Below are 16,272 nucleotides of genomic sequence, written 5' to 3'. Positions count from 1 at the left end.
ATTTTATAAGTCTTTGGTACGACTTGACCAGGGTTCAAACCCACAACCTCCAGCATCTGAGGCAGATGCTCTAATCACTAGGCCACTGGAATGGTCTACATTTAATGATACTAACCTGAAAATTTACAGAATTACAGATGTAAAATTTGTAATGCTGTGTGGAATGAACTATAGTCAAAAGATGAAGTTGAGGAATTGATTTGGCCTCGTCTCATACCCAGCATCAACTTGTAAATGAATTACAAAATTTGCAAATTCAACTTAAAATCCACAGTGACTTATAGGCAAGTTAATAAGGTAATGTGAGGTATTTTCACCTTAAACTGAAGGTTAGCAAAGAAGATAGCAATATAATAAAACTAGACAATGCAGATATGCTGCTAGTGAAATATTCTTCATCTGGGAGGTCCCCTACACCTCTGGGGAGGGGGTGCAAATAATTGGGGGTGGAGGCAGTGGTAAACTATGCTGATTAGTTTAATAATTAATATAAGGTGTAGAAACACCTAATTAAAATAAGCATTTAATAATTCTATATGACTCCTTTGACAATAAATGTATAAGGTAGATGGATACTTAATTATCTGAGCAATAATTCTTTTATACTTATCAAAATCATTTTTTTGGACCACACATATACACACATCTATATAGTAATCAATTTATTTAATTATTAGATGTTAGCCCACAGGCTTTTTAAACTTTAAGAAATTAGTATCACAAAATTAATGTCAGCATATCATAGAAAAACTTGCAAAAATAATTCCTTTCCGTTTTGTAAAATCCACAAATAATAGGGTATGGCAAATTAAATCCCAAATAATCCTAGAATTACAGACACAAGTCCTTATTTATAGTTTTGAATAAGCCTGAGTAAAAATCCAAATAAGTCCAACACTGAAGGTTTTGATGTGCCTGTGATGGCCTGTATTGTGTTCTTGTACCAAGTCTTTTTTTAAACACACTAATATAATTCCAGGTTTGAATTCACTATAAATCCCAGTGAATGTCTCTGTCCAAGAATATTATTTATTATTGAGTACTCTGTATTTCCAGAGAAAATTCACTTGAAATGAACAATTTAAAGAAATAAATCCCAGTTCAAATGAACTACTGGTCATAACAATAATACAAATTAATTATGTGCAAACTTAAGCAAGAATGAATAATATTTCCAGTAACAAGATTATAAAGCCTTCCACTTGACCTCAATTAGCCCTGGTAGTGCTGTGTTGGTTTGGGATGACCTTGAAACCAGTGCTGATTTTAACCCTGGTAGTGCTGTGTTGGTTTGGGATGACCTTGAAACCAGTGCTGATATTAACCCTGGTAGTGCTGTGTTGGTTTGGGATGACCTTGAAACCAGTGCTGATATTAACCCTGGTAGTGCTGTGCTGGTTTGGGATCACCTTGAAACCAGTGCTGATATTAACCCTGGTAGTGCTGTGTTGGTTTGGGATCACCTTGAAACCAGTGCTGATTTTAACCCTGGTAGTGCTGTGTTGGTTTGGGATGACCTTGAAACCAGTGCTGATATTAACCCTGGTAGTGCTGTGCTGGTTTGGGATCACCTTGAAACCAGTGCTGATATTAACCCTGGTAGTGCTGTGTTGGTTTGGGATCACCTTGAAACCAGTGCTGATTTTAACCCTGGTAGTGCTGTGTTGGTTTGGGATGACCTTGAAACCAGTGCTGATATTAACCCTGGTAGTGCTGTGTTGGTTTGGGATGACCTTGAAACCAGTGCTGATATTAACCCTGGTAGTGCTGTGTTGGTTTGGGATGACCTTGAAACCAGTGCTGATATTAACCCTGGTAGTGCTGTGTTGGTTTGGGATCACCTTGAAACCAGTGCTGATTTTAACCCTGGTAGTGCTGTGTTGGGTTGGGATGACCTTGAAACCAGTGCTGATATTAACCCTGGTAGTGCTGTGCTGGTTTGGGATGACCTTGAAACCAGTGCTGATATTAACCCTGGTAGTGCTGTGCTGGTTTGGGATCACCTTGAAACCAGTGCTGATATTAACCCTGGTAGTGCCGTGCTGGTTTGGGATCACCTTGAAACCAGTGCTGATTTGTTTCTAACTGCCCTCTCTGTGTATGCTGAATTGTTTTAGAACAATACAGACTTTTTGGGCCAAATCCATATAAAAACTACTAAACTAGTATTTATAATCAGATTGCTTTGAAATTGTACAAAGTGATGCAGGTATGCATGCAGAAATCAAACACTAAAAATGTCGATGAAATTGATGTGTGTTCATGGTTAACATAGCAGCGAAATAGAGAAAATGAGTGGAAAAGTAAGTTTTGACAACAAAAAAATCGAATATAGTGTATACTTTTCTATCATTTATAGTTATTCTGAATGTGTACTTAGTTTGTTTCTACATATTACATATCCTCAGTTCATTACTTTAAGGCCTTTGCTAGATAATTAAAACTTTACTTTCAAACATGTCTCTACATTTCAGTATCATACAATATTTAGGTGGTGCAATATTTATGTAGTTATTATTCACAAATTTCTCCATATAAAACATAACTCTAATTATTTGTATAGTTCATTGATAAAGAACAAATATTAATCAAAAACTAGCTCTCATTTAACAAAACAAAACAAACATACATTTCACATTGCTGTTGTAAGAGTGGGTTAAATTAAGAAATGAATCTCCCTCATTCTCTCTCTCTTGTCCATTTCTTTTTCAAATGGACTGTTGAGAAAGAATGAGAGAGATAGAGAAGCAGAGAAAAATAAACTTTATAATATGATAGAAATATTGCAATTTTCAAAAAAATGATAGGCATGGAAAGAATATGTTGGGAGTCTACACATACACCCACCCACTCCATAAAATGAATTGTTGGTCTCTTTCTGGCTCATACAGTTCTCACTCTTGATGATACAATGTATCACCCAACATAAGTAAAGGCTCTGCATATGACAGACGCTTTGATAACTAAGCTACTATAGAGTTTAAGCTTGATTTAGTGTAACCTTAAAGTTGTTATTGAATGGGATGGCCATGAAGATCAACAAGCCATAGTATTAGAGCACTTTCATATAAACAAGTCAGTGTCAGAGCACTTTCATATTAACAAGCCATAGTGTCAGAGTACTTTCATATCAACAAGCCAGTGTCAGAGCACTTTCATATCAACAAGCCATAGTGTCAGAGCACTTTCATATCAACAAGTCAGTGTCAGAGCACTTTCATATCAACAAGTCAGTGTCAGAGCACTTTCATATCAACAAGCCATAGTGTCAGAGCACTTTCATATCAACAAGCCATAGTGTCAGAGCACTTTCATATACACAAGCCAGTGTCAGAGCACTTTCATATTAACAAGCTATAGTGTCAGAGTACTTTCATGTCAACAAGCCAGTGTCAGAGCACTTTCATATTAACAAGCCATAGTGTCAGAGTACTTTCATATCAACAAGCCATATTGTCAGAGTACTTTCATATCAACAAGCCATAGTGTCACAGCACTTTCATATTAACAAGCCATAGTGTCAGAGCACTTTTATATCAACAAGCCATAGTGTCACAGCACCTTCATATTAGCACATGGTATATTCCTGCAGAAAATTAATTCTCAAAATCTGTGTATTGCTATTTATTCCTCCACACAAAGCCCTAACAAACTGTATTCTAATTTTTACTATCCCATACATATATACAGTAATTGGCACCAACTAGGTATGGGACAGCTACCGGACTGCAACTAGTTATCAGCTATTATATTGTTTGCATCAACATCCACTATGACAACAGACTTTACTGGGCAAATAAGTCGGTTTGAATATTTGTTTCACTGATGTTCTGTTACATTGATGCAGAGCCGTGATCTTCTAGACAATTACATATGCTATCTCCCTGTTCTTCTTAGCACACAATTAATGATTTGCCTAGATTGGACATCCATAGACGTCACTGTCCTGTGCCATAAAAATATGGTATCTGCACACAGAGCTAGGTGACATTTGACCATAAATATATGGTTCCTGCATACACAACCAGGTGACATTATCCATAAATATATGGCTTCCACACTGCCATGGTTAACATTTAAAATAACCCATTACCTAATGGAAAAAACCTTCTGGAAAGTTCTTAATGTTTACAAAATAAAATGTTATTTATTATCAGCAGTCTCTTGCTAAAATTATAATATGAAATGTGTAGTAAACAACGAGTAGACTTGGCACTTCATAGGGAATTTTCAAAGTTTGTGACAAATTGAGATAGCCATGTTTACAAAGTCCAACATACAATGTTACATTACAATACCATATAATGAAATAAAAGAATTAAAATAAACCTAAAAAACAATGCAAATTATATATATATATATATATATATATATATATATATATATATATATATATATATATATATATATACAAAATCTGAATTACATATCTGCATATAAATTATTTGCTTTTACTCTTAGATATTCTGACATTTTCTTACTGCAGCTATAGTTTCAAAGGTCTGTGGGTAGCCTAGACAACTTAATCTTCCTTCACAATCAGCCTATGATAAAATCATAACTGCTGAAACTATGGCTAGTCTTAATACATTCAGGAACTGGTTTTCAGAATATATATCCAAAACAGATTTTCTGCAATGACCAAATCTAAATTATAGTAAACAACATCATGCCAGTTAATTTTGGTAACTCTGCTTTATGAATTATGTTTAGTTAATAAGTAAACCATCAGTTATTTCATTGTCCCCAGTTTTGTCCTGAGCATATAATCTTTCAATCTCGCTGACTTTTCAGAGAGAAATAAATTATCTTTTGTTTCAACATGACATGCTGTTGTTGTCCTTTAAACATTTCCCTAATTGCTCACCAATGGATTAATTAACTGTACCCATCCAGAAAACAACCCAATTAGAATTCTTCCACAGTTTATGCAATACTCCAATAGATTTTCAACATAAAGGTGTTTATATTTAAACAATATTCTCCATTGATATATGATTAATTGAGATCACAGAGAAAAGGCAAAAAAGACATGATCTGATCAACTAAGCTAAAACCAAACTTTTAAAAATCACACATTGAGTACAAGAAGTTGTGTGAACCACAAGTAACATGTGCAATATTTTTCCCCACTGGGTGGTAAAAGTGGAATGACTGGATCATTTTTGCAAGAAACCTGCAATCCAGTGACATGACAGCATCTCTGATTACTGCTATTAAACTGCATCTTTTTCATTTGGAACAATATTCTATCTAAGAAACATCCACAGTTATTATTCTATTCATAAAGAAAACATTAGGATCATTCCAATGACCAAAAATGACCATACTGCATCACTTAGATACATATAGAAAGTAAATTAACCTTAATTGCAGGAAGCATTCAGATAATGCAGCTTTGTGTATTTATTTTTAAGAATTTGGTTAAAAGTCAGCAGTCAACTCACTTTCATAGAGAAGTATATCTCCTTGACTTAATAGAGATGTTATTATTATCACCAGTTTGGAAAACATGTCATCAGGATTCTCCATGTGTAATTTGGTTAGCATTTCAGAAAACAATGATGTTAGGATTCTCCATGTGTAATTTGGTTAGCATTTCAGAAAACCATGATGTCAGGGTTCTCCATGTGTAATTTGGTTAGCATTTCAGAAAACCATGACATCAGGATTCTCCATGTGTAATTTGGATAGCATTTCAGAAAACCATGATGTTAGGATTCTCCATGTGTAATTTGGTTAGCATTTCAGAAAACCATGATGTTAGGATTCTCCATGTGTAGTTTGGTTAGCATTTCAGAAAACCATGATGTCAGGGTTCTCCATGTGTAATTTGGTTAGCATTTCAGAAAACCATGATGTTAGGATTCTCCATGTGTAATTTGGTTAGCATTTCAGAAAACCATGACATCAGGATTCTCCATGTGTAATTTGGTTAGCATTTCAGAAAACCATGATGTCAGGGTTCTTCATGTGTAATTTGGTTAGCATTTCAGAAAACCATGATGTTAGAATTCTCCATGTGTAATTTGGTTAGCATTTCAGAAAACCATGATGTTAGGATTCTCCATGTGTAATTTGGTTAGCATTTCAGAAAACCATGACATCAGGATTCTCCATGTGTAATTTGGTTAGCATTTCAGAAAACCATGATGTCAGGGTTCTTCATGTGTAATTTGGTTAGCATTTCAGAAAACCATGATGTTAGGATTCTCCATGTGTAATTTGGTTAGCATTTCAGAAAACCATGATGTTAGGATTCTCCATGTGGAATTTGGTTAGCATTTCAGAAAACAATGATGTTAGGATTCTCCATGTGTAATTTGGTTAGCATTTCAGAAAACCATGATGTTAGGATTCTCCATGTGTAATTTGGTTAGCATTTCAGAAAACAATGATGTTAGGATTCTCCATGTGTAATTTGGTTAGCATTTCAGAAAACCATGATGTCAGGGTTCTCCATGTGTAATTTGGTTAGCATTTCAGAAAACCATGATGTCAGGGTTCTCCATGTGTAATTTGGTTAGCATTTCAGAAAACCATGATGTTAGGATTCTCCATGTGTAATTTGGTTAGCATTTCAGAAAACCCTGACATCAGGATTCTCCATGTGTAATTTGGTTAGCATTTCAGAAAACCATGATGTCAGGGTTCTTCATGTGTAATTTGGTTAGCATTTCAGAAAACCATGATGTTAGGATTCTCCACGTGTAATTTGGTTAGCATTTCAGAAAACAATGATGTTAGGATTCTCCATGTGTAATTTGGTTAGCATTTCAGAAAACCATGATGTTAGGATTCTCCATGTGTAATTTGGGTAGCATTTCAGAAAACCATCAGTTAATTTTGTTTTCATTCCTTTTCTTCCCTTTACTTAGATGTAACAACCACACTGAATGTCATACAATAATAATCATTTATACAATAAAAAGAACCAATACCAGGAAAAATATTTTTGAAAATGTTGTCTAAATTATTCACACTATCTTTACAAAACTTTTATGTAGATTTTTGTTGTTGTTGTGGGGTTTAATGCCATTTTTCAGCACACGATAGGCTATACAGGGCGGCCAGTATTAATGGTGGAGGAAGAACCCGGGAAAACCACGGAAAGAACCACCGACCCACGAGAAGCTACTGGCAAGCTTTCTCACTTACCAACATTGGCCGAATCCAAGACTCGAACCCATGCAGACAGAGGTGAGATGGCAGTGATCTGTAACGGAGAGCGCTTTAGACCACTCGGCCACTCGGGGCCCCTTTTATGTAGATTAATGGACATATGAAGATGGAGGATAGACAATAGACAATACATGACACCACAGACAAATGCACAACATATGGCAGACATGACAGATGACATATGATTCATGACAATGTTTGACAGATAATAGACAAAGCATGAAAAAAGGTTGAGATTTATAAAACACAATATGGTAGATACATGCATAACAGATGACAGAAAATGCTTGACAGATGCATATAGTACAGTGAATTCACTATTTTTTGATGGGATAACAAGTTTTTTGGATATTGTTGTTGTTACCTATACAAACCATAAATTTGAAAACCCAATTGAACAATAAGAATTCAACCCCAATCCAAAACTTGAGGAACTGACACAAATTTTGTGTTTAAAAAAAAGAGATGAAATAAATTCACAATAATTAAGTTTACAAGGCCTCTGGACTTGAAACCTTTGTAAATTGTCACTTTCCTGCTGGACAAGGGACTATACTCAGATAAAAATGTCAATGATTGATTGTTGCTTGCATGGGAGGAAAACAAAAACTCATGTAAGAATGAGTAGATGAGTAGATGTTTAAAACAAAAACTTTCTGGTCTGGTCAATTAAAATTCTTCCACTTTTAAGAGAAATCCTTACCAAAATACTGCACCCACAGCCCATCTTTTCTTCTGTCAAAGATGTGTTCTCTACTTATTTGATGTGATTTAACGGCACCTTAAAGAAATAGTAGATTATGTTTACATTTCTGGGTTACAAAGTTGCATTCCTTCTGATATGAAAAATATAAAATGTTTACCATCAACCAGTTTTTCTTTCCCAATCAATGATTCAATTTATTCTAAGGTGATGGTGAAATAAACATTATATTGTGATGGAAAAAATGCTGCAAATAGCAATTAGAGAGATGAAAATAATCCTATACACACATTACCTTGTAGGCAACAAGAATTACAGGATTGGTATTTGAAACTAAGTCTGCAAAAGGTATTTACAGGACTGGGATTTACAAAAAACAATAAAACCCACAGAGGTACAGTCACACTATTTGTATGTGAAGCCATGGTGTTACCCTTATATAACATAGTACATGTACCAATCCAAACATTAGTAAGCAATTGTACTATGTAACTTAATAGAATCTGATGGCTGAATCACATGACCTTCCTCAGTTATATTTAACTAACTAAATGGCTGAACATGTTTAAAAAAAGGATGGCTAATTAAGGAAATGAACAACTGTAAGTAATGACCAACTAACATTGCTTATTTAAATTATTAACACTGTTTATATAGATATAAAAATGACTCCTCAGCCAAATAACTATTGCCATTATACCTGTATAGATTAGCAATTAAAGAAGTCTAATAATATAAATACTTCTATACAATATTTGATCTAGAAAAGAGAACCTTAGCATTGAAAGTCAAAAGCATTCAATCTAGAAAAATGAAACTATTTAGCATCAAAATTCAATAGTATGTAATGAACAAAATTAAAAGCTAGAATTAAAATATGTAACATTGTACCCCGTCCTTCTTTCACTCCTGGACCTCCAATGAAGCTGTACTTTCCATCCTGAAAATAGCACAAAAATTTAAAAATAATTTATTTTCCTTTCACAGAATCATTTTTTGTTACATTCGTTTTATTTACCCATTCTCCTCACTTCAAAAGAGACAGTTACAAAGAAAGATAGCATGGCACCATTTACAATTTTAAAGACCTTATAATACCATCTAACCTCCTCCATCTGTGTTTCTGAAAGATTATAATGGAATTGGGTATTTTGATACTAAACACATTAAAATAAACAGTAACCACTGTTATCTTTCATATAACGAACATTATTATACTCTTCTTATGTGTACTTAAAGGGGGAATGGTACTTTACTTTGAGTCATCCTCTATAAATAAATTATTATTATTATTATTATTATTATTATTATTATTATTGTTATTATAATTGTGTGACTTTGCATTCTGTACAAAAGGTAAAAAATGGCATGTACTTTTCTTTAAAAGGATCCTGGCATTTATGTGATTTTAAACTTGATCCCCAGTCAGCGTCCTGTTGGGCCGTGGATGATGTTGGGGTGTCCTAAATAACCTAGATTGAATAATGGATGGCCGTGCATGATGTCCTAAATAAACTAGATTGAATAATGAATGGCCGTGGATGATGTCTTAAATAACCTAGATTGAATAATGGATGGCCTTGGATGATGTTGGGTGTCCTAAATAACCTAGATTGAATAATGGATGGCCGTGGATGATGTTGGGGTGTCCTAAATAACCTAGATTGAACAACGGATGGCTGTTGGATGATGTTGGGGTGTCCTAAATAACCTAGATTGAATAATGGATGGCCGTTGATGATGTTGGGGTGTCCTAAATAACCTAGATTGAATAATGGATGGCCGCGGATGATGTTGGGGTGTCCTAAATAACCTAGATTGAACAATGGATGGCCGTTGATGATGTTGGGTGTCCTAAATAACCTAGATTGAATAAAGGATGGCCATTGATGAGGTTGGGGTGTCCTAAATAACCTAGATTGAATAATGAATGGCCATGGATGATGTTGGGGTGTCCTAAATAACCTAGATTGAATAATGGATGGCCGTTGATGATGTTGGGGTGTCCTAAATAACCTAGATTGAATAACGGATGGCCTTGGGTGATGTTGGGGTGTCCTAAATAACCTAGACTGAATAATGGATGGCCGTGGATGATGTCCTAAATAACCTAGACTGAATAATGGATGGCCTTGGATGATGTTGGGGTGTCCTAAATAACCAAGATTGAATAATGGATGGCCGTGGATGATGTTAGTGTGTCCTAAATAACCTAGATTGAATAATGGATGGCCGTGGATGATGTTGGGGTGTCCTAAAAAATAACCTAGATTGAATAATGGATGGCTGTGGATGATGTTGGTGTGTCCTAAATAACCTAGATTGAATAATGGATGGCCGTGGATGATGTGGGGGTGTCCTAAAAAATAACCTAGATTGAATAATGGATGGCCATGGATGATGTTGGTGTGTCCTAAATAACCTAGATTGAATAATGGATGGCTGTGGATGATGTTGGGGTGTCCTAAAAAATAACCTAGATTGAATAATGGATGACCGTGGATGATGCTGATGTGTCCTAAATAACCTAGATTGAATAATGGATGACCGTGGATGATGCTGATGTGTCCTAAATAACCTAGATTGAATAACAGATGGCCAACTGCTGCAGTTAATCCTTGAACTTTGAATCAAACCTGGTACCAATGAAGAACAATGTTATGAACTCTTTCAATTCTAGTTATCAAAATGACACTATGGAGTATCACCTACACTTCATTCTGAGCACAGTAATGAGAATGTTATTGCACTTGGAACGTAGTTGAAATTACAGTACAATTTCTAACTGTAATCAAGCTTTAGAACCCATGACATACTCATGTAATTCAGATTGTCAGAACTAACAAAGTACATTTCGAGGAAATTCAAGATACAAAAATGTAAGCATATTTTTGGCCATTCTTATTACCAGCTAAAGTAGACATATTAATGCCTTGTCATGTTTCCCCAGCTATGTTATGACCTGTATGGTGTCTATCACTAGCCTAAATCCGAAACATTGCATCAAAAAAGTTAATCACAGAAAATTGTAAAGCAGCTAGTCACAATCCATTCAGCCAGTGAAAATAATTCTTCATCGTTTTGGCTTATTGGCTCTGAGGTACTTACTTTTCAACCAAAACCTTCAGTGTCATTTTTTTCCCATGAATTTAGCAATTTCAAATTGATATGACTGAAAAATTATTAAATCTATGTTAAAATTCTAAATCACACAAAAATGGTATGTATCTGATAGATATGTGATAGCCCTTGTCCTCAGTATGCTTTTCTGTATTATTTTCATAAACCCAGAGAGCACTGGCCATAATCTGAACCATTCCATTAACGAAAAGTTATGAACACTTCTCTAAAATAACTGTTTAAATGATCAGAATGGTATTTTCAACACTGCTTCTCTCACGTTTTTGTTGTAGACATTGCGAATATCATGATCATTATTTGCTTGTTTGAAAGTTTCACAGTAAACGCATCCAAATTGTTCACTTTATCATCTCTACTTTCAAATAAACAAAACAGCTGTTTTAGTTCATTCACAAACAAATCTAATAAACTTAAACCTATAAAAGCGTACATCATTTGTTTATAAAGAAGTTCCAAATACATATATGAAATCTGGAAATTTGTTAGATGGTGACAAAATATTTCTTCTATATAAAAATTCTAACAAATTCTCAAATGTACTGTTAGTTTCTTAGATCTTCAAAGAAGCGGAAATGTACAAAAATTTTAGTTTCTGATTGAACATAGGATTATCTAGGAACAAAATTAGCAGTTAATTTGACACTGTTTCATTATATCATGTCTATACATGTTCCATTTGTTATACAGTGTATGTGTATACATGTTGCAGATGTTATACAGTGGATGTGGCATTATATCATGTGTGTACATGTTGCAGTTGTTATACAGTGCATGTGGCATTATATCATGTCTATACATGTTGCAGTTGGTATACAGTAGATGTGTATACATGTTGCAGGTGGTATTCAGTGGATGTGCATACATGTTGCAGTTGGTATACAGTGGATGTGTATACACGTTGCAGTTGGTATACAGTGGATGTGGCATTATATCATGTGTGCACATGTTGCAGTTGGTATACAGTGGATGTGTATACATGTTGCAGTTGGTATACAGTGCACGTCTATACATGTTGCAATTGGTATGAAGTGGATGTGGCATTATATCATGTCTATACATGTTGCAGTTGGTATACAGTGGATGTGTATACATGTTGCAGTTGGTATACAGTGGATGTGTATACATGTTGCAGTTGGTATACAGTAGATGTGTATACATGTTGCAGTTGGTATACAGTGGATGTGTATACATGTTGCACTTGGTATACAGTGGATGTGTATACATGTTGCAGTTGGTATACAGTGGATGTTTATACATGTTGCAGTTGGTATACAGTGGATGTTTATACTTGTTGCAGTTGGTACACAGTGGATGTGTATACATGTTGCAGTCAGTACACAGTGGATGCATATACATGTTGTACTTGGTATACAGTGGATGTGTATACATGTTGCACTTGGTATACAGTGGATGTGTATACATGTTGCAGTTGGTATACAGTGGATGTTTATACATGTTGCAGTTGGTATACAGTGGATGTTTATACATGTTGCAGTTGGTACACAGTGGACGTGTATATATGTTGCAGTTGGTATACAGTGGATGTGTATACATGTTGCAGTTGGTATACAGTGCATGTCTATACATGTTGCAATTGGTATGCAGTGTATGTGGCATTATATCATGTCTATACATGTTGCAGTTGGTATACAGTGGATGTGTATACATGTTGCAGTTGGTATACAGTAGATGTGTATATATGTTGCAGTTGGTATACAGTGGATGTGTATACATGTTGCAGTTGGTATACAGTGGATGTTTATACATGTTGCAGTTGGTATACAGTGGATGTTTATACTTGTTGCAGTTGGTACACAGTGGATGTGTATACATGTTGCAGTCAGTACACAGTGGATGCATATACATGTTGTACTTGGTATACAGTGGATGTGTATACATGTTGCACTTGGTATACAGTGGATGTGTATACATGTTGCAGTTGGTATACAGTGGATGTTTATACATGTTGCAGTTGGTATACAGTGGATGTTTATACATGTTGCAGTTGGTACACAGTGGACGTGTATACATGTTGCAGTTGGTATACAGTGGATGTGTATACATGTTGCAGTTGGTATACAGTGCATGTCTATACATGTTGCAATTGGTATGCAGTGTATGTGGCATTATATCATGTCTATACATGTTGCAGTTGGTATACAGTGGATGTGTATACATGTTGCAGTTGGTATACAGTAGATGTGTATATATGTTGCAGTTGGTATACAGTGGATGTGTATACATGTTGCAGTTGGTATACAGTGGATGTTTATACATGTTGCAGTTGGTATACAGTGGATGTTTATACTTGTTGCAGTTGGTATACAGTGGATGTGTATACATGTTGCAGTCAGTACACAGTGGATGCATATACATGTTGTACTTGGTATACAGTGGATGTGTATACATGTTGCACTTGGTATACAGTGGATGTGTATACATGTTGCAGTTGGTATACAGTGGATGTTTATACATGTTGCAGCTGGTATACAGTGGATGTTTATACATGTTGCAGTTGGTACACAGTGGACGTGTATACATGTTGCAGTCAGTGCACAGTGGATGCGTATACATGTTGTACTTGGCATACAGTGGATGTGTATACATGTTGCAGTTGGGATACAGTTGATGTTTATACATGTTGCAGTTGGTATACAGTGGATGTGTATACATGTTGCAGTTGGTATACAGTTGATGTGGCATTATATTATGTGTATACATGCTGCAGTTGTTATACAGTGGATGTGGCATTATATCATGTCTATACATGTTGCAGTTGGTATACAGTGCATGTGTATACATGTTGCAGTTGGTATACACTGCATGTCTATACATGTTGCAATTGGTATGCAGTGGATGTGGCATTATATCATGTCTATACGTGTTGCAGTTGGTATACAGTGGATGTGTATACATGTTGCAGTTGGTATACAGTGGATTTCTATACATGCTGCAGTTGTTATACAGTGGATGTGGCATTATATCATGTATATACATGTTGCAGTTGTTATACAGTGGATGTGTATACATGTTGCAGTTGGTATACAGTTGATGTGGCATTATATCATGTATATACATGTTGCAGTTGTTATACAGTGGATGTGTATACATGTTGCAGTTGGTATACAGTTTATGTGGCATTATATCATGTATATACATGTTGCAGTTGTTATACAGTGGATGTGTATACATGTTGCAGTTGTTATACAGTGGATGTGGCATTATATCATGTATATATATGTTGCAGTTGTTATACAGTGGATGTGTATACATGTTGCAGTTGGTATACAGTTGATGTGGTATTATATCATGTATCTACATGTTGCAGTTGTTATACAGTGGATGTGTATACATGTTGAAATTGGTATACAGTTGATGTGGCATTATATCATGTATCTACATGTTGCAGTTGTTATACAGTGGATGTGGCATTATATCATATGTATACATGCTGCCGTTGTTATACAGTGGATGTGGCATTATATCATGTGTATACATTTTGCAGTTCTTATACAGTGAATGTGGCATTATATCATGTATATACATGTTGCAGTTGTAATACAGTTGAGTGGAATTATATCATGCAAGTGAATTCAAGTTGATGGCTTCTCAGTAGGATGAAACAGTTTCTCCCTGAAAGGCATAGAAAACTATTTTGTAACAGTTACAAACAACCCTATTTAGACTACTGTAATACAGTATGGGGTAATTCAAAGGATAAAAACATAGCCAAGCTGGCACATCTTCAAAAAGGAGCATTTGGGATAATATCAATTCAGAAATAAAGCAAGGAAATTTTTTAGCTGGTAGGTTAAAAATATTACCTATTAAAGACCGAATCTGTTTGAGAAAAGCCAAATTAATGTACAGGATATCTCATAATAGTGCTCCTGAATATTTACAATCACTATTCCAGTATAGGCTAGCTGATAATACTCTCCACCTGCAATCCATGTCTACCAAACAGTATAAAATTCCCAAACAAGGAGTTATTTAAAAAACGTTTCCAGTACTCTGGAACTCTGCTCTGGAAGAGTATTCCAGTTGAGATTAGAAATGCCCACTCTATTTCCTTCTTCCAAACCCAATATATCCAGTGGCTTCAAAGATGCAGCTAAAATAAATTCCTTTGTATGAGGGCCTGAAGGTAGATTAGTCCTTAGCTAATTGTGTTACCCTCTTTAAATAAGGCCGTTCTGTGTATACATGTTGCAGTTGTTTGTTATACAGTGGATGTGGCATTATATCATGTGTATACATGTTGCAGTTGTTATACAGTGGATGTGCCATTATATCATGTATATACATGTTGCAGTTGTCATACAGTGGATGTGGCATTATCTCATGTGTGTACATATTGCAGTTGGTATACAGTGCATGTGTATACATGTTGCAGTTGTTACACTGTGGATGCAGCATTATATCATGTGTATACATGTTGCTGTTGTTATACAGTGGACGTGGCATTATATCATGTATATGCATGTTGCAGTTGTTATACAGTGGATGTGGCATTATATCATGTATATACATGTTGCAGTTGTTATACAGTGGATGTGCCATTATACCATGTATACACATGTTGCAGTTGTTATACAGTGGATGTGGCATTATCTCATGTGTGTACATATTGCAGTTGGTATACAGTGGTTGTGTATACATGTTGCAGTTGTTATACTGTGGATGCAGCATTAAATCATGTGTATACATGTTGCAGTTGTTATACAGTGGATGTGGCATTATATCATGTATATACATGTTGCAGTTGTTATACAGTGGATGTGCCATTATATCATGTATATACATGTTGCAGTTGTTATACAGTGGATGTGGCATTATCTCATGTGTGTACATATTGCACTTGGTATACAGTGCATGTGTATACATGTTGCAGTTGTTATACTGTGGATGCAGCATTATATCATGTGTATACATGTTGCTGTTGTTATACAGTGGACGTGGCATTATATCATGTATATACATGTTGCAGTTGTTATACAGTGGATGTGGCATTATATCATGTATATACATGTTGCAGTTGTTATACAGTGGATGTGCCATTATATCATGTATATACATGTTGCAGTTGTTATACAGTGGATGTGGCATTATCTCATGTGTGTACATATTGCAGTTGGTATACAGTGGATGTGTATAAATGTTGCAGTTGTTATACTGTGGATGCAGCATTATACCATGTGTATACATGTTGCAGTTGTTATACAGTTTACGTGGCATTATATCAT

At 35.3% G+C, this 16,272-nt stretch overlaps 1 protein-coding gene across 1 annotated transcript in view; it reads right to left on the bottom strand.

Annotated features, from left to right (window-relative positions):
* LOC149776299 (integrin alpha-V-like) overlaps positions 1-16,272 on the bottom strand; it is a 165,587-nt gene that overhangs the window by 95,348 nt on the left and 53,967 nt on the right. Inside the window, exons 6-7 of the mRNA XM_089942773.1 lie at positions 8,777-8,825; positions 7,886-7,963 (exon numbers count right to left, since the gene is read on the bottom strand). Of these exons, the coding sequence (XP_089798899.1) occupies positions 7,886-7,963; positions 8,777-8,825 (127 nt within the window). The remainder of the gene's footprint in view (positions 1-7,885; positions 7,964-8,776; positions 8,826-16,272) is intronic.

Source organism: Sinohyriopsis cumingii, chromosome 18, assembly GCF_028554795.1.
Source record: "Sinohyriopsis cumingii isolate HCF-2022 chromosome 18, ASM2855479v2, whole genome shotgun sequence".
Classification (NCBI taxonomy): Eukaryota; Metazoa; Mollusca; class Bivalvia; order Unionida; family Unionidae; genus Sinohyriopsis; species Sinohyriopsis cumingii.
Note: the sequence above shows the minus strand (reverse complement) of the source record. Positions and strands in the feature narration are given on the sequence as shown.